The sequence below is a fragment of the Anguilla anguilla genome, chromosome 11 (genome assembly GCF_013347855.1).
Source record: "Anguilla anguilla isolate fAngAng1 chromosome 11, fAngAng1.pri, whole genome shotgun sequence".
Classification (NCBI taxonomy): domain Eukaryota; kingdom Metazoa; phylum Chordata; class Actinopteri; order Anguilliformes; family Anguillidae; genus Anguilla; species Anguilla anguilla.
Window position 1 is genome coordinate 17,561,769 of NC_049211.1, and position 19,841 is coordinate 17,581,609.

The 19,841-nt window shown below is 41.2% G+C and overlaps 2 protein-coding genes across 7 annotated transcripts in view; both read right to left on the reverse strand.

Moving 5' to 3' along the window:
• The window catches only part of plxnd1 (plexin D1), a 47,900-nt gene extending 37,167 nt beyond the window's left edge, over nt 1–10,733 (reverse strand). The window contains exons 1-2 of the mRNA XM_035382396.1: nt 9,368–10,733; nt 913–1,089 (exon numbers count right to left, since the gene is read on the reverse strand). Of these exons, the coding sequence (XP_035238287.1) occupies nt 913–1,089; nt 9,368–10,588 (1,398 nt within the window). The 5' untranslated portion in view covers nt 10,589–10,733. The remainder of the gene's footprint in view (nt 1–912; nt 1,090–9,367) is intronic.
• An 8,085-nt stretch (nt 10,734–18,818) lies between these two features.
• The window catches only part of tmcc1a (transmembrane and coiled-coil domain family 1a), a 63,474-nt gene continuing 62,451 nt past the window's right edge, over nt 18,819–19,841 (reverse strand). For all 6 annotated transcript variants that reach the window (XM_035381504.1, XM_035381503.1, XM_035381502.1 and 3 more), the window contains one exon: nt 18,819–19,574. In XM_035381504.1, coding sequence (XP_035237395.1) covers nt 19,260–19,574 — 315 coding nt within the window. In that variant the 3' untranslated portion in view covers nt 18,819–19,259. The remainder of the gene's footprint in view (nt 19,575–19,841) is intronic.

Below are 19,841 nucleotides of genomic sequence, written 5' to 3' on the forward strand. Positions count from 1 at the left end.
CCATATACTACTACTTTGTTTTTAAAGAAATCACTGCCTGAAGCCATCTCCAACTGAATTTATAAAACAACAAATATCTCTACACTACCAGTGCCACCCCTGAGGACAAACACACATGCATGCACGCGCGTGCACACACACACACACACACACAGACACATTTTCTCAAAAACGCTCTCAGAAAAAAATGCCTGATGTTTAAAAGTCCAAGTCTACTGCAAAGCAATTACATAACTTCCTTTTAGTTGATTTTCTATTTTGATACTTGATTCTTGTTTTTTGGAATTATGCATCCCGCAGCTATAATACTTCCCCATGTTTTTTTTAAGTGAATTACACATAAACAAGGTATTTTGTTAATCAACGGGAAATTCATAGACTTCCAGTTCTCACAGATGTTTCCAAGCTCAGATTTCCCAGCACAGTTTGAGTTGAGCAGCCTGTGTTGATGAGTCAGGCTATAAATGCCTCACTCCTGAGAAGAAACTCCACCGTCAGCAACTAGGGGATCTCCAAAGCCCAAAACAGTTTCCGAAATGATGAAATCACACAACATTTAAAATGCCCTCACCTCAGTTTGCCAGTACCTACCACTGAAACAGAAACAGACTAAAACAACCGAGATTTCAAAAGCATAACAAAGAAATTTCACTTTCAAATTTCAGTAGATGTTTTCACTTTTTGCATTCTGATATTTCATATGTTCAGATGCAATATAATCACAAATATAAATCAATGGTATGAATCAGGCATATGGTTAGGCCAAGGAGTTGACACAACTGATGTGGAAATACTGATGGTTACCATGAATTATGACACCACACATCTTGCACACATATTACAGAACGTTATACATCAGCGAAGCTTACCCTGTGCATGGTGGGGGCTCATAGGACATGCAGATTTTCATACCTTGTATAGTCGGCCGTTACTGGTGCCCAGAAACACCACCGTGTGATTGTGCACGCTCTCCACAGCCACCGAGCTGAGCCCCACAGACTCAAGGAGTGGGACTGCCTTCAGTGGCCTGCTCAGGGCAAGTGGGTGCTGCAGGTGGGCGGCCCCACAGTCCAGCTGCTCCGGCTGCAGCTACGCAGATGGAGGCAAGACGAGAAAAGAGTTATGAGTTTTATTCTTTATCCTTATCATCATAAACCCTCCAGTCACAAAACACAGGGATTTAGGGATGTATATGTGCGAAATAAATGATCAGAAGAAATAGAAGAATTAAACCCAGCCAACAATTTCTGGTTCCTAGAACCTTCCCAACACATACAGTGCCCTTCAGAATTATTGGCACCATCAATTAATATGAACAAAAAAGGCTGGATAAAATTCAAATTCTTTATTGACGGTTTTCTATGCTCAGCAATAAGAAAATTGGACAATCTTATTTTGATACCATTGAGGGAAAATAATTATTTAACCTAAAATCATAAAGAAGAACATAAAATGAACATTATTATTCAGAAAAAGATGTATGTCACATTATTTGCACGCTTGCACTGAGACCATTCCTCCATGCGCAGTCCCTAGCCTTCACTTGTGGACTCTCCTCTTTAGCCCACCACACAGGGTTTCAGTGGGTTTTAGGTCAGGGGACAGAAATGGGGATTCCAAATGTTTTGATTCTTCTGGTACTTGATGAAGTCCATGATGCCACGTATCCTAACAAAGCTCCCAGGGTCTTTGGATGTAATATAGCCCCACCACAAATAGCTCCATTTTGTCTCATATGACCATTGAACCTGGTTCCAATCAAAGTTCCAATAACATTTGGCAAATTACAGATGCCTACATTTGTGGTTTAATGACAGCAGAAGCTTTCTTCTGGCACACCTTCAAGATAGCTTGTCAGCATAGAGGTGGCATCTAATTGTAGTGGAGATTTGGTGACCCTAAGATGTAACCAATTTCTGCAATTCTCCCACTGTGAATTTTTTTTGGCTCTAGAACCATTCTCCTCACTGTGTATGGGGGCAAAATATACTGGCCTCTTCTAAGCAGGCTAACCACAGCTGCAGTTGTTTAACATTCTTAATTATTGCCCTGCAAATGGAGATAGGCATTTTCAGGCTTTTATTCATAGCCATTGTCTGGTTCACAAAGGTTAAAAACATTTTGTTGCATTTCATTTGCATGACCTTCCTCACATTGAAGGGTGGCATAAGGGAGTTCTCCATGTGCGTCACCTCATATTTATACCCCAGTAAAACAGAAAGTCATAGATGACCACAAAAATGTTCCTAATGCGAATACTACTATTCAGTTTTGTTCAAAGTATTTCTAGGTGTTCCAACCATTGTGACATGTTTTTGAAAAAGAAAAAATAAGCAAGATCAAGCTGATAAACAAAAACAACATTTTTTCATAGCTTTTTGTTCTCTCATCTTTACCAAGGGGCACTCATATAGGCTACTGAACAAACTCAAAGGTAAACTATAGAACACATTATTTTCATTTTTAACAACAGCTTTTCTCAAATGGTTAACAAAACAATTGCAGTTTATTTTTCATGGCCTATAACCCTATGCAACACCAATATTTGATTTGCCATTATTTCACGTGTTGAATGAGGGGGCCACTAGATTACTCATCCTGTTAAGACACCTATCTACTGGAAGAACGGGCCCCACATGCAGTTATCAGAACCCAAACCATGTCTTGTGGCTGTTAACCCCACATGCAAAATTAGCCTCCAGCGGGAGGGTTTCAGTCGGCTGGGATGACAACAGTTTATCGCAAACTAGTGACCCCTAACGGCTGGGCACCTGCAAGTCCATCTGTTAAGCGGCACAAGAAGGGTCTTCCTCTGAATTACCTCTGTGCAAGCCTGTGTCCATTGTGGTGTGGCAGGAAGAGGCTGCTGACATGATGTGCTTCAGAGAAGAGCACATGCTTACCTGCGCTCTTCACAATTAATAGAGGAGACTGTAGCAATGAGCACTGATATACGCATACTTCATGTGATCAGGCATTCTAAATTGGGGAGTAAAAGGGGTAAAGCATTACAAATTGTAAATGGCTTCTACTGTCACTAAGCATCAGTACATAAGTGTACTAAAGAACTCCAGAGGCCATCCTCACCCAAGAACATATTGATTCAGTGAATGCTTTAGAGAGGCCGCAGTATTGACAGCCAATGGCAATGGCAGTCTTTCTCTAAACATAGCTTAATTGCATCAGATTTTTTTTCCAAAAGATCAGCCACCAGAAATTAGTCTACTTATAAGGACAAACAGTCCTGACTCATAATTATGCATGTGTCGAGACAAATGTTCGCAATTCGGGACTGTCTCATCAGACTAGCCCTTCCGCAGACTGCATATAGAAAGGACTAGCTGTTTGAGGTGTAGTGCTATTGACGGTTTAGTGCAAATACAGTGATGTTTGCAGAGATCACAGTGCCCTCCAAATCAAGTTCCCATTTTACCATAAAGATCAGTGAATCTGTACAGACTTGAGCAGCATGATGTGCTCAAACAGGGCTATGGCCATGGCTTGTCCACTGCATCAATCACTGATATGTTTGCAATCACACTGGAGACAGTTGTAATTATTCAGTCAATGAAGGTAGTACTCACAGACTGACCACCCAATTTGATCAGTAGTCAAAAAATAATAACGAGGTGTTACCAAACCATAAAAATGGAATTCACAGTTTTGTCAGGCAACATATCAGCACACGTATATTCTTGTTTTATACGCATTCTTTGCTATTTAGCATATTACGAAAACAAGCAAGAGAACCAGTGGGTCCCTAAGGTGTAAAATCCATCATTATAATCATCACAAGAAATATATTTGGCAACACACATCAGTAACTGCAGGCACCTCATACTTCACACATTAAATACTGAGATTCATGCATCAAGACCAATCTGTCACTCTTAGACCTGATAATCCAATCCATTTAAACATAGATTTTTTTTCTTCCTTCAAATTATGTTAATCACCTTTTCAAAATTATAGAGCGTGTGATATACTGTAAAGCTGGTATTGGCAACAAGAATGCAATGTATATCATCTGAGAAACTTTCAAATGACTGTCTAAAACACATATACGTCAGTATAACTAAGACCTGGAGAAAATCAGTATTTCAGTCTTTCACAGGCAAGGGTTGATGGAAGTTTCATCAGTCAAACAAGTATTCAATTATTAGTACAATCATCTAGCTGATCATTCAATTACAAGTAAATTCAATCAGGTGTATCAAAACAATGATAGCTTGTCTCTTGACGCTATTTAGTCAGATGTTAGACTTGGTATACTTTATAAGACAGTACGGCAATAAATAAAAATATACACCAAGTGTACATAAAATGTTTTGTTAAGGATGTGGCAAATGCTCATTTTAAATAAACAACCTTCTCTACATTGTTAAAAATGACATATGGTGAGATAATTAAAACAAGAGGTTCAAAGCAGGGGCACGTAAATATACAGTACACTGGACAGCTGTGAATGTCATACATTTAAGTCAATTTAAAAAATATTTATTGTTCAACATAATCACAATAAGTAGGTTTACTCCTGTAATTTGTTTATTCTTTTATAAATTCATGCTGTGATGTGTGTAGGTTTTGCACATCTGACTGTAAACTGTTTCACCCAGCAAAATGTCCAGTGTTCATTTAACTCTAACAGAGCACAGTTGAGTCCAGTAGGGACCAGATGAACTCTGTAAGAGATGATTTAACACTGGACATTTCACTGTGTGGGGCCAAAAATACTGACAGCCTTCAGAAATTTTAGTGAGCTGCTGGACTGATTGAGCTTTTCAGTTATTCTGTTCAATGTTTTAACATATTATCAGTTTATTAGTTCTCCTGTGTTATAACACTGTTAAGCTAATGATAAGTATATATTCATCAGCTCAAGTTTACTGTAAGTTTCCTGAATTCTGCCTTAACAATCCAGAGGAATGCCGTTGTAAACCTTCATCATGAAACTTGCATTGCCCAACTCAAATGCAACCGGTTTCTTTAAATAACAAAAATTATTTTCGTCATTTCAAAATGCCCTCTGCCACCCAGGAATAATTGAGACAGTGTAGATACACGGTACCTACCAGAATGACTAGCAGATCAATCATGATTTGATTGTCCTAGAAAACAATTAAAATGTGCAAAATATAATTATCTTTGCACCATGATCTATGTTAACCAAATGAAAACTGTCAGTAAACAATGTACCTGTAGGATATTGCTTTACTCTATCATCCCTCCTTGATGCTGTATGTGTCAAGGTTTTACTTCATCCACACTTATCTGTAACATCATCATTTCATGTTCATTTTCTTGGAAATATTTGGCAAGCAGACAGAACAAATCCTCACTCCACTGTAGTTCCAGTTTTTTCCCCCAATGCATTGTGTTCACAGATGAGTGTCAAGCTGACTTTAGCTGGTGTATTAGTCGGGTCAAGCTGGTTTTAGCTGGTGTACCAGCCTGGTCGAGCTAGGCTGAGTGGATCACATGAAGTTCTGCGCTAACTTGATGAATATAGATTTACTGTAGGTTCTTACCCTAGGTTGATAATAAGCATGCAGTGTAAAGATGTTTTATATGTAGAACATTTGTTTTCCTAATTAAAGGGGAAACAAGTATATTCAGTGGCACAAAATATGCATATATGGACAATTTAGGGTTTCTACTGAAATTTTATTGCCAGATATTGTTGCCAACACAAAGAAACATAAATTTAGTGGTAACTGTGCCAAAATATTAAGAATTCACAGAGCATAAAATCACATTTGGAAATATTGTACAGCATAAATTTAATAACATGATGCCATCAAATCATACCATGATGTTATAAATCTGGTTATGATATGAAAAAGTTCTGTCAATTTGGCAATAAAGACACAACCATTCATTTACTAGCTTAAAATGTCATTTGGGTTCAATAAATCACATTTCAATTACCTTTCTTAATTTTTATAAGGAATCATATGTTAAGTTGCATATTTTCCGCAAATGTATTTAGCCAGAGTTCTGTGCAGTTTAGCGTTCTGTGTCGGTAGGCTGGTTTGAAGAAAAAATGGTACTTAACTCCATTTCATTTCGAACCATGAAAATAAATTTTCCAAATAAACATGGAGGTGTCTTGACTGTTATTGAGATGTAGTGTACTTGCTAAATATACTTGACCTCGACTCCAGCTGTTCCAGCTAGCTGTAGCTGATCACCAGCTGCCAGCTGTTGCCAAAGACCCAGCTATAGCTGGTTACCAGCTACCAACTACCAGGTACCATGTTTCACAAACCTAGTTCTTACTGGTAATGTTGGTTACCAGCTGCAAGCATATGTTGTTGTTTTTTCCAGCAGGATTCACAGTGTAAATTTAGTTGTAATTTTTTACAGATGTAGCTGGTTGGCCTGATGATCAACATTCTCACAATTGGAAGCATGATAGAAAACAGACACCCTAGCTGCTGTGCTCTTGTTTTGCATATGTGTTATTTTGTGCTTTCATTAATTTATTCCAATATAAACAGAACTAATGAAAGTGTTTTTTTATCTGAAGAGGACATGACAGCTGAAAAAGGGAAAATGTGCCACTTGGCAATACATCAGCTGTACAATTAGGTGCCCTTTTTGAAATTTCCCCCAACTAAACTTCAATCGCACCCTAGTACAATTATTTCATGGTTAGTGGTTTGAAACCAACTAAACCATACTCATACTTAAAGCAAGAATATTTTGATACTTAAACCGGAATGTTCACTTCAATTTTTTGTACATGTCCGGTTTGTGTCCAGTCCGAGTAACTGATGGAAGACATTTACTGGTAGCAATAGTATCTAATGAATTCACATGTCAGCAACTCAGTTGGGAACTAGAGGGTGAGAGGGCAGGGTTGAAGACGGAGCAGAAGACTTATATGACTGTAAACACAAGGCGGTAAAATCCTGCATAGTATGCCTTTAACCTTTATACATTATATATATACATGTGTCCCAAGGTATACACTATCTCCAAGGGACAGACCAGAAGTTGCATATTTTGTGCATGAGTCAAATGCATAATTTTACTTAAATAAGCACTTATATGTTGGACAATCAATTTGGACCTTTAACTACTGTAGTGAGGTTTTTTTAAGGCTGGCATAAAATATTATATTGCATGACAAGGCCACTTAGCTATACAATTAGATCAATTTTTACTCTAACATTCTGTTGCATTTTAGTAGTCCTGTGGTAACCAGTTGTAATGAGAAAAAGAGGAAGCAAATCCATTCAACTAAATTCCACAAAGCACAGACTTAATCCCTGACTAAATCATGTGGGGCCAAATTGAGTCAGGAGGAGCTGCAGCGTCTCAGTTCTGAGGAGGGGACTGGGCCAGCATTTCCCATGAGCCTCCCTGTGCTTTTGACCTCCATACTTATCATAAGCCATTTCTTTGGTTTCCCTTCAACAGAGGGCCCTCAGCTACGCTGAAAATATCAGATTTCGTCACTCACAGAAAACTAGTTCTGGAAACTGAATTCCGTCATTCTTATTATTATTTTTCTCACAACACTCATGAACACTTTAGTCAGAACAGTTATGCGAAACAGGATAAGTCACATGTAGTTATACAAGGTGTGTTGGGAGTGTTTCAATTATTCACGTCCATGTAATTCTGTAAAACCGTATCACAAATCTAGTCTCAATTGCCCAGTAGTCTTCTTCAGAACCCATTTTAGCAGTTTTAAGACATTCTTATTCTAAACGGTTAGTTATAAATATCATCCTCAATCATACACCTAATTAGGGGGGTGTCCTACTAATTCATAGCATGCCTGACAGTTTGCATACACAAGCATTTTATTTTTCTGGAACAGAAATCTTATATTTAATAGCCTATTTTTAATTTCTTTATAACTCTAACACGTCAAAGTTTACACACACTTTTACATTATATGTACCACAGGCAAGACATGATACAATTTAATCGACAGGTTTCCTTAAAATCTTTCTTTTTGTCTTGCCGTTGCGTTGCTTTTGTTTTCTGTTATTACGTTTTGTTTGTATCGTTGTTTGTCGCCGTCATTCTTTAAGGATTATATTCTTACTACCAGCCCATATTTAATTTACATTTTATTATCTGTCCACTTGTGTTGTAACGCATGTTTCACGTGGACCTCACGAAGACTGTCTTGTCGCTTAAGCGTCAGCTGAAGAGGATCTTTCATAAATCTAAAATGCATGAAGAGACTACATTTGAAGGAACGCAACTAGCATTTCAAGTCATTTTCCATTTAATCAGTGACAATTCGTCTATATTTCTGTTCAATTTTCACCTATGAGTACTTCACGAATAACGCGGCTTTTAAAAGTAAAACTAACGACTTCATGTGGAATGAGAAATGAAATGGTCCTTTAGTTTGTACGTCTGCAAAATAAAACTATATCCTAAAGACTCGTAACCCTAGCCCACACACGTTGAAAGTTTGACGACTAGAATTCACGCCAAAGCGCACATGACGTTTTATGACCAATTACGTCAGAATCAAGGATTCATTAGGCTATGCCTAATGTTTTGAAGCAAAATAAATAATGAAAAAATTAGATCATATAGGCCTATTTAGAAATATCGAAATAAAGACAAATAATCTGATAAAATTGTTAACAGCAAAATGCTCAGTGTTTACTTGATTCGTGTGCAGCCTATTTCATTATGTTCTCAACGTCTATAAATTCAGTTAACACTAAATAAAATCAGTTCGAGTTAAAAGTAGCCTACTCGAGTTGATGCTACTCAGTTTTCTTAAACAGGTCCAAGTAGCTTACAAGAGACAGTCCAATATACAAAACCTTCCAATGCTTAAAAACGGGCATTTTCATGAGGTTAAAACAGTCGAACTTTGCTTGTTATCCGACAGAACAGGAATTCTGGCGCACAGCTGATTTTCACAGGCCTCAGTGCAGTTCCCATAACCCCCGCATGCTTTACCAGGTCCCTCTTGTCTTGTAATAACAGAGCAAAAGGCACTCGTGATATGAGACTTCCTCACTGTTGCAGTAATTATTTATCTTTCTGTCTCAGGAACAAAATATGTTACAATTAATTTATGTAAAGTAAAACATTTTATAATACCACATATGTTGAGGAACTGCCCTCAAATGGATTACTCTTAATCTGTTATGTTATACTCCACCAAAATTACTTCAAAAGACAGCACTGAAATGAACCGGCATTGTGCCCGGTCCTTAAATTCATAGCGCCCAGGTAGGCATGTTCCAGGTCTTATCTTCTTCCTTTAATGTCTATGTAAAATCAAGATATTATCAACATATAGCATATTCTATGTATAAAGAATTCGTAATATAAACTAGTCTGTTTCATATAGGCGTAATCTACGCCGGTATTCACTTACCATTATATTTCTTTGAATGCACACGGCGCCCGAACCTTGAATAACGCTGTCCAACACCTGCACATCATCGGAGCGTTGCAAATTCGAGCAGTTCTTTCTGCCTTGCCTGATGACTTCCTCGATATCAGAAAACTTATATACACACAAAGCAGAGTTTTTGTTTGATTTGGCAAAGACTCCAAATAAAAAGTGCTCCGGTTCATGCCCGTCGGTGATATACATCTCCGCAGGGTAAACCGAAACAACTCTGTTGTAAATATTTCCATTTGAACCACACTGCAGACCCATTTGAATATATGATTCTGTAAGTTTTCTGCTCTCTGTGGTGGATTTTCGTGGGTTTTCAGTGTCCAGGCAAATCCTCGCAAGTATACTATTAGGTTGGCTCTCTTTGTGACCCATATTGGCATCATTATTGATGGCGATGTAAGAATATGTCTTCTGTATAAATGCATGAACGAAATTAAGCTTGTTTTTTGGCTTCACTTCTTGCTTTATCTTAAAGACGTTATCTTCTGAAGGATTGATATCATAAGTAAAAAGCCTTGATAGGTCATTGATATTTAAGGAGCGAATAGCAATCTCTGGGGTATTTTCAAATCTTAAGTCCTCTTTACTGTGGTTTTTGGGAAAAAACGGGGTTCCCATACCTGTATAAGTAGCTCCTACTAAAAGTCGGGTATTCCCATTGTGACTTCTAAAAATAAGCCCAACTGTTGAAGCGTTGGGGTGATTGGCAGCGATGTTCAACATGCTGGGAAAAACAGTTTTGGCACCCTGGGGAGGAAATTCAACGGCGATTTCAGAAACGTTCTCCATCTTCCTAAGCTCACAAAAACCCTGGTATACGGAGCCGCACACGACGAGAACGCCTTGCGCCCTATCCAGTTGCAGCAGTTTGTTGAAGTTATCGGTAAGCGTCTTTTGGTGTTCACAGGGCGCCTGGGGCAGCTGTGGCGCATGGCAAAGCAAGTTGTCTTCCACCGGACCGGTCCTCTTCTCAACCTCCACATGTAAAGTAGCGTTCAGCTGGTAAATTGTGTTAACTGACGCCAGATATACTTTTTTGGAAACTTCATCCACAACGAAATTGTTCGTCAGGTTTGGAGATGTGAATGCCTGTTGGATTTGCAGCGCGCTAACAACGCGCTGATGGATAGTCCACCGGGTGCCGAAAAACAAGACGCAAAGAAACAAAATTATATTTTCCGAAGGATACATTTTTCCTTCTTGCTAGCTTCACCGTGATATGTGCCGAGGGTTGCATTGAGCAATGAAAAATATGGTGTTGTTCTCACTACAACAATCCAAGAGGAAACCCTGTTTCCTGCCGAACGCCTAAACTCAGAATGACGTGATGAAGAGTCGTGCTTCCTTTTCGTAGCGCAGCACCGCTCGGTGAATGCTTTCCACTCAGATGAAATTCTAATAGTTCATGGTCTTGATGTAGGCTATTACAGACTGCATAATGAGAGTTCCACTTTTCGGTTATTTAGTGTCCTTTCCTGATCGTTGCAGAGAATATACGTATTTACGCTTAGCCTACGTGTGTTTATCCTCTGTAGCCTAATATTTTTATTTTATCAAATAAATCAAGTCACTTTTTCTCGTAGTGCCAGCACAGCCTATATACGTTAATGCGAGGGAATGAGTAAAGATAATTATTTAAAAATTGATTTCGCTAAATTATTCGCATGATGGGTAGCGTACCTTGTAAGCAAATATGTATTTATTTGGAAACTAATAAATTGTATTTTGTGTGGCTCTGTTTGGGGGAAAGCATAACTGTAGAGAGCAGCTGTGTCTCCACCTCTTAGACTGCTATCAGGGACGTATAGCCATTGGAAATCTATTGATTAAAAACATCTGAGACCTGTGTGGTTTGTACCTCTGGTGGTAACAGGACTGTTATATCTCTAACATTAGATACGGACCGGTACAGAGAGCTTCCATCTGTGCAATAGAGTGCTGTTAAAATGCAAACAGATGGACTGACACACATTTCTCTTTGACACTGTATCATACTGTAAGTAGTTTTGCACGTGGGTCCACTCATGCTCAATATGGCTAACGATTATATGTGGCATCCTACCCTACGACCTTGTTATTTATAAATAAATAAATAAAAATTGATGAAGGAGTCCGAGTTTCGGTGCTGACCGCTGCTAAATAAACATTGTTAGTTGTCTGATTATTAGCTACGCCCTTTAAATGGTCAATAAGGTTAATTTAAAAACCCCAAATTTCGATGAGCGTTACCGATCTTCAACGCAAGACATGACACCCATTTCATTTTAGAGAAGCCAACTATTTTTATTTTCAGTCGCCGGATATGTAATGAAAATGTTGATATATGGAAACAAAACATTTTCTGTGCAAGGTCAAGACCTCAAGACGTCAGTAAAGTTTGTGGTTATGATTTGAGGTGTCCGTGTAGGCCTATTTCCATGACACCGAATACGATCTGAAAACCAGCGGTGACAGGTCCCTCAGGAGCATCCACATCACCACTTCAGACTATTATTTGTGCCGATAAGCGCCTGACAGAGTCTGTGGGTGTTTATCTTGGCCCTGGTCCTCCCGCTGCTAATCGGACAGCGTGGTAGGGCAGGAAAGTGCTCTGATAAAGCACGGACTGATTGATTGCCAGAAATAGAACTCGCACACGCAGGGAGCCCAAGACTACAGGCAATACCCTGCGCTGTCTGGGCGCACCCAAGAGGGCTGAGGTCGCGGGTCACGACTGTCAGGGGTCAACGTTATTGAAGAAGTGTGACGGAGTGCTTCACTCTGGTCACGCTTCTTCGTACCACACACCTAACGGAAGAGCACAAAATATGTGGAATCACTTACCGCTAATCACCTGAAGAATACAGGATAGACTATTTAGGGCTGGAGTCAGGAAAGATAAAGGTGCAGGTCTTTATATCTTCCTTGCCTTGCCCTAATCCCTGAGTATAGGTTACCCTCACCGTATGGTAGAAACATTCTTTTTTTCTTAACTACCATAAAATACAGTACATTCTCACGACGCACTTTTCAACACAAAGCAGAAGGCTCATAAACATTTGTGTGCGCGTGCGTCCGTATATACGTACACACGCCCATACACTTTCTATAATGTCTGTAATGCTCTAGAGAAATGAATGATATCGCTTTATGAACACCCGTTCTGCGTATGAATGGCCTGCTTATTTAATTTTTAAAAGCACATTTAAGCGTAACATAGCCTACTGTTTACAGATTTATTTTTGTGGACATTGAAGTCATTAAAATGTTTGTACTAACTGAACAGGGAAAATATATTGCTCTGAAATGAGTCTCAGTTTATGTTTCATTGAAGGAGAGCCTCAACTTTCTGTTGTTGTATCCCAAGAGACTGATATGGTGGCCTTGTTGTCTCTGAAAACAGTGTCAGCCCATCCAGTCCAGTCTAGATGAGTGGGCCTGGGAGAAAAGCTTTCGGCCTTTCCTATCTGTTTCCCCCCAGATAAAACTGAGGCGTGTCACTTTGTCAAGGAACCAAATGTGTCTCTTCGTTTCCAAACAGAGATTGAATGGAATCGATAGCTTGAAACAGGAGATACAGAACCTGCTAAATCCCTTGTCCGTTTTGCATCAATATTCTGTATGCTGGGGGGATTTCATGTGCCATACTGAATGCAATTCAGTAAGTTCTTCCATTTTCTATGGCACTTTTTGTTCCTATTGTATGATACTGAGGTCCCAAATAAACATTCTACTGAAAAAAAAGAACAAAATAATGTTTGAAGTGCAAAAATACACCACAAATTCCACATGCAAAAAAAGAACTAGTTTCAGTAACCACTAATTATAAACTATCTATATAACCTCCTAAACACAGAGTAAAACCTTAACATGGAATGTGCAATGTGATCCTCTACGCAATAAAATGTTCAGTGTTAAATAATCTCTTACAGAGTACATCTGATTCCTATCGACTCACATGTACTCTGCTAAAGCTAACACAGGACGTTTTACTGTGTACAGATCTTCTAATGCTGACCAAAGATCCACCTCTTAAGACAGCACCATGGCTCCACTGACTTTCTTTAGAAATGTTCTTTCTTTATTTATCTTTGGATTTGCTTTTCAGATAATGTTATCTGTATGGTGCTATTTTTTTGTTGTTGTTTGCATTACAAATGGTTGGTTTGTTCAGTAGACTTTACACTCATTGATTAGAAACAGGTCTTCTGTGCTGTCTTAGCGACACTTTTTTATTCCTAAGAATAACACTGATGTTCTCTGCCTCTGTGGGTCACTCTGGATAAGGGTGTCAGTTAAGTGTAACAATCTAATATGGCCAGTAGGAACAAACTTCAGTTAGGGTTAGTGGTTCCCCCGCTGCACGTGTTCTCCCATTATTCTCTCCCAAAATAACTTCCAGGCAGAACATTTGCTCAAACATGGCTTTTGGCTATATTTTTACCCAAGACAGCTGAAGAGTCCTACGATGGGCCTTGTCAAATGCAGCGATGTCTGGGATTGTTCACTTGCCCCGTTTCAGATGTGCCCCTGGCCATGGGAGGGAGAAACTTACTGCGGCAGCACACTAAAAATATTTTGGTGACATATTCCTCAAGATTACACAATTAGAATATTGCTTGCAGGGGAAAGTGGTAAGCCTCACAGTCAAACCAGTAACCCTCATCAAATCAGTGCCTCTTGTTTGCATTTCCCACAAGTTCTGCTCCTTAGTTCTCCAAACACACAAGTGCAGACGCTGAGCACAGCGTCTGCCTTTTCTTTGTGCTGCAGTCTTTCTTTCTCTTTCTCTCTCTTTCTCTCTCTCTCGAGGTCAAGATAACACCTACAGGAAACAGCCGACAGGGTGGAAAAACACAGTCGCACCGCAGTTAGTGTAATTTAGCTTAGAGATGAATCCTGTAATTTGCATAAGCCTGCTTATGCAGAACAGAGCACCTATCATCCTACATTGAGCTTTAAGTAAACTGGCCCTGCTTCAAAAAATGTAATGTGGTCCACCACACATTTTGAACAAAAAAGCATGATTTTCAAGGCTCAGGAAACAAAATGCTCAAAGAAGTGACAAGTGTTTTTTTTTTTTCCCCTTGTGCACTGAGAAATCTCTGAGTGTTCGGATTTGACCTAACGTAACAGACTCCTTATAGAATTAACATGCTGCTTTTTACAGTAACATGGTGGTAAGTGTAGCATCCCATCATGCATAGCTTACGGCTGCTTAAATGCTGATATTATTAAAACGAATCAATTCTTCACAATAAAGCGATTTTTTTCTGAACAAGATTTTAAACACTTCAACATGAGGGAAATCTTGGGTAGGTTGCCTCCGGGCATTTTGGTGCAAAAAGAAGAGAAAGGGTTCCCCCTTGTGGACAGCAGAGGTAAACTCCGTTAGATTTGCTTTCCTCTCTGATGAACTGCTGAATCTTTTGAGTAAAGATGACTCTGTATCAGAAAACACATTTCACCAGAATGAAAACTAAACATATGAAATATGTACTTATGTACACTATGTATATTTACTATATAGCAAACAAATATATCAAAATATATAATTAATGTATCTATTTTGTAATGACACGACTGTGGTGCCTGTCCACATACTAGCAGGGAGGCACTGTGTCTGAAACAGTGGGGAGGAAAGCCTAGAGACACTAAAGCATCAGTCTGTGTGATCAGCCCTCCCACTATACCATCTGCACTGACTACTGGCATGAAGCACTGCTGGCATGTGAGTGGGAGGACGCTACCCAGACCACAGTCTTCCAAATCACCACAGGAAGTCTCGCAGACACCTGACACAGCCGCCAGCTCTACGCTCAACAGCAGAGCAGGGCGAGCGCTTCGCCACCGCGAGACCTAAAGCCGCAACAATGAGAAAGACCATGTGAAGTAACAGCTGAGGTCTTTATTTCGGTTTTATTGTACATGGAAACAGCCACATAAATCTTGTGACAGACTGGAACAGGACATCAATATAAATCTTCAGTAAGCTTCCTTTTACAATTAGCAGCTTTGACTCTAAAACTAATGTTACTTCCACAAGCAATTTATTTTCTTTTCACCATACTTCCAACCCGTGTTTGTGAGTCAAATAACAGGCGAGAACACTTTCAGGGCTTAAAGAGACACCAACTAATGGTACTGAACCACCTCGCACACAACACGCACATGTACAGGACTAGTTTGATTTCCTCAAGTAATACTTATTAAAACCAACACGCCGCCACTAGGAGGCTCTCCAAGTTATGACTTTCCTTGGTTAAACAGCGTGTCGCAGTGAAGACAACAAAAAATGCAAATTTTGAGACAGTATCTTTTTTTTATTGGCCTTTTAGAGCTATATTTGGAAATAATTAAAATCCCATTTAGTATTTGATACCAAAATACTAAAAATAACTTATGAGCAGTATTTCATTCCCAGACCTCTAAAGGTCACAGAGAGAAACAAATTGCCATATGGCCATAAAACAATAAAAAAATTAAAAAAAATCACTAAGTATGCAAAATATTCAAATTTATTTACTCAGCTTTACTCAGTGCGTCATGAATTTTATGTCCAATTTAATCAAACAAGAGTTTTTACTATAGGCAGTTAGGCCAAACAGGCCATTTTCAAAATACTGTGCAATGAGGCAGTTGCTTTCCTGCACCCTAACGCAAGACAGGAAAAAATAACGCATGAGCCAGGGGCAAACACATAGGAACACAAGCGAAATGCATGTGACGCACGCTCTGAATGGAGACGCTTCAGTTTTAGATTTGGCACAAATGGCTGAATACCTCACAATGTCCTTTCCTCAATGCATACACACGCACGAACACACACCTCTAAGAGCTTAGCCCTTTCACCAAACGACTTAATAGAACCCAATAACCACTTTGATCCATTGTATAAGTCTTTGAAAGTGTCAGAATCCACCAGTCAGGAAACACAGAATTTACCCTCAAGACCACTGCAAACCCATACAGTATGCATCACACAGTATGCATCATACAGTATGCATCACACAGTATGCGTCTCACAGTATGCAGCATACAGTATGCATTTGAGAGTTGAGTGAACAGCCACAGAACCTTATTTTGTATTTGCCTGATACTGAACATACAGCACAGGGTACCCTGCACTGTCACATTAGAACCAAAACCACAGGCATAGATTTAAATAATGAAGTACAGACTCAAGATAGATCTAATGTAGTACATGAAGTGGTATAGAACAAAAAAAATTGGGGAGGAAAAAAGTTATCTTGATGGATGTATGTTTTCAGAGGGATTTATATTTTCAATATTCGTCATTTCTACAATATGTTTTTGGCAAATGCTGTACTGTACTGTAAATACCATGACAGAATCATATGCAGGCAAGAGATCATGGGCAACAATGCACAATAATCATAAATTTCACAAAAAAATGTTTTGTTTTTAAAAAAGATACTGTCTCAACAGGTAAACCAGGAATGCTCCACTTTATTATTCACACATTTTTATAAAAAAAACACAAAAGGCACTGGAGTTGTTCATTACCCCTCCACCCTCACTAATCCCACATGGTGAGAGCACAGCAGGACCACTGCCCGTCACTAAACAAGCCTGTCACTGGAAGCACCAGAAAGAGCACTGGCTTCTGCACAACACTGAAAAACAAACTCTGCCCACCGACATCACCGTCTGCACTGATGAAACCATATCTGAGGAGGATCTGCTGACGTTAGCACCTACGGTATATCCTGATTATACGCATGTGTGCGCTCCAGTGTGGCAGTCCATTTTGGATGCATAAGCAGCCTGGCGCACACACTCGCAGGGCAGCCACACTACAGCCTGCACAACAGGCCCAGTACGGCCACGTCACGCAGGTGGCCAAAGAAAGGTCGAGCGGAAAATGCAGAGCGGAGAGGCGGGAGTTCGCTCAGAGGTCAGGCTTTGGGGTGGGGGGTGGGGGGTTGGTGGTGGGGGGCGGGGGGGGGGGGGGGGGGGGGTGCTAGCACAACATCACTGCTGAATGGGAGGACAGCCTTCAGTGGGAGTCGACCTGGATTTATGGTCAGAATTCTGTACATTTATGGACAACATGAAGCGGAGACCCACAAGAGAATGTATGTGTACTCTTGAAAAATACAAAAATAACTTTTTCCATTTTAACTCATGGAACAGTGCAAGGTTTCTTTGTAAACAAACAGTAGTCGGGTCAAATTGGAAAGGTTATCTTCATAAAACCATGGATCTGATGTAAGACTTCTTTTGGCACGAAGGATGATGAAGAGAAAGGCTGTACTCGGGCCCCCAGCTGGAGTAAGCATCTGGGGAGGCACTCTTAGCCACTGCCAGCGTACAGAACAGGGCGATGGAGGGAGAGGATGCCTGAGTTTCCTAACCCTACAGAAAAGGCCTGTACGTGCCTGAATACAGTGGCCAATACAGTCACCTGCCTCTGACTGAACACCCCTGTGGTCTCCTGTCATGACTGAGGAGTGAAGCCCAACCATGTCCACTATGTGCTCCCTATGAGCTCCTGAATGTAATGCTGAGACACTGGGGGCGGAGCCATTTGTGCAATACTCTGACCCCTGGCTCATTTCCGTTACTGAGCATGAATCTACCCTCCAGACCACTAACGGCTCAAAGGCGTCCGAAACGTACCCCACCCCCTGCCCTAACTGCTAAGCACCCCGCAAAAAGAGAAACTACTTGAGGAGCCTAACCACACAACTTCACACGAGACCCCTCGGCCATGGCACCACCAGACCACATTACACTTTTCAGCACCCTCATTTTCCTACCGGTGGGAAATTCAAAATGGCAGCAAGCAGAACGTGAGCCACCGCAGGCCAGACGCAGGACAGCGAGACGCAGGCCAGACGCAGGACAGCGAGCGCACAGAGCGCGCAGAGCGGTGAGCGTGGGGGAGGCAGCAGTGTGTGAGTGCAGAGCCGCGGGGTGTAACACTGCAGCAGCAGGCTGACACAGCCTCCCGCCAACTCCGCTGCAGCCAGGGCAGAGCGCTAACACGCGCACGGCCTCTTTCTGATGCCCCGGTGACCGACAGGCTCCGCGCTTTACCCTTCTCTCCCACGCGCCTTCAATTATTCACTCATTACTTCCTTTTAAAACAGCGTTTTATTTATTTCTTTAAAAAATAAAAAAGAACTAAAAACGACTCAAGTCCATCACTAATAGAAACAGTACGGAAGCACTGAGAGTCTTTGAGCGTGACGCTCTTCAAGTATGTTCGTCTGACTTTATCGTCCGTTTTTTTTCATTTTGCTTCGTTTATTTTTTTTCCCCCGGGAGAAAACGGAGCGTCGTCCTCCTTCCGTCTCCGAGCTCAATGGAGTGAAGAGAAGAAAAAAAAGAAAAGTAAAAACAAACTCAAACGCATGTGAGGTGGGTTTGGCCGAGTGTGGCCCTGCGTTGCGTCGCCCGCGCCCCCGCGCCCGCGCCCCCGCCCCCTCGCGGCTCGGCCCGCGGCGGGGAGCGGCCCCGGCGCCTCTCTGGAATGTGCTCGCTCTTCACAGCGAGGGGCCGACTCGGGTGTGCTCTCCCGCTGGCGCGTACCCCACCTCCAGCAGAGACACCAGCGCGCGTGAAACTTAATGCTACATGTAATCCAACAAAATAAAATAAAATAATAATAATAATAATAATAATAATAAACAATAAATCTGATGAATTTCTAGAAATGAAGAAATGTATTACAATGCGTCCTGCAAGAAAAGAAAGAACTTTTTCTCCAAAATGTAAACAGATTCACTCCTTTCCTTGAAAAACGAAGGCGGGCCACCGTTCTCTTCTCGGACCGCCCCCTGCGTGGTCTGTGCCCAGTTGTCCTGTCGTCAGAATTCTCCCGCCACCCGGTGCGCCCGGCGAGCCCCGCGGCAGGCTATCTGGGCGGCTGCAGGAAGCGGTCCATGTACCCCGAGATGGCGTCCCAGTTTTTCCACAGGAAAGCCAACATGACCACCAGGAAGAAAGTGCTAAAGGTCCGGTTGCGTGTCTTCATGAGCGGCACCACGCAGTTGGCCACGGTGGAGACGAAGACCAGCAGCACGGCCATGACGGCCAGCAGCACGTTGATCAGCTTGCCCAGCAGCGTGCGCGCCGTGGCGTTCTCCAGCCCCTCCAGCTGCACCACCTGCTGCTGCTGCTGCTGCAGCTCCATCTTAGAGATGCGCGTCTGGCAGGCCTCCAGCGCCTCCTGCGGGAAGGACAGAGACGCGCGGGTTAGCCTGCGCGGTACCACCGGCCGCACCTGCGCCCAGCCACATCGGCTCACACAGTATCCACCTATGAGGAGCACTGACCAGTACAGGCTCAGAACAACCTCCACCAATGAGCTTTCAGCTCCTCTTAACAACTACTGCCACACCTGTAGATTTGTACTAATGTTCAGTTCATATTACAGCAATTTATATAGACTTAGGTAAAAGCAATTATACAGTGATGCAATGGATTTTTTATTTTT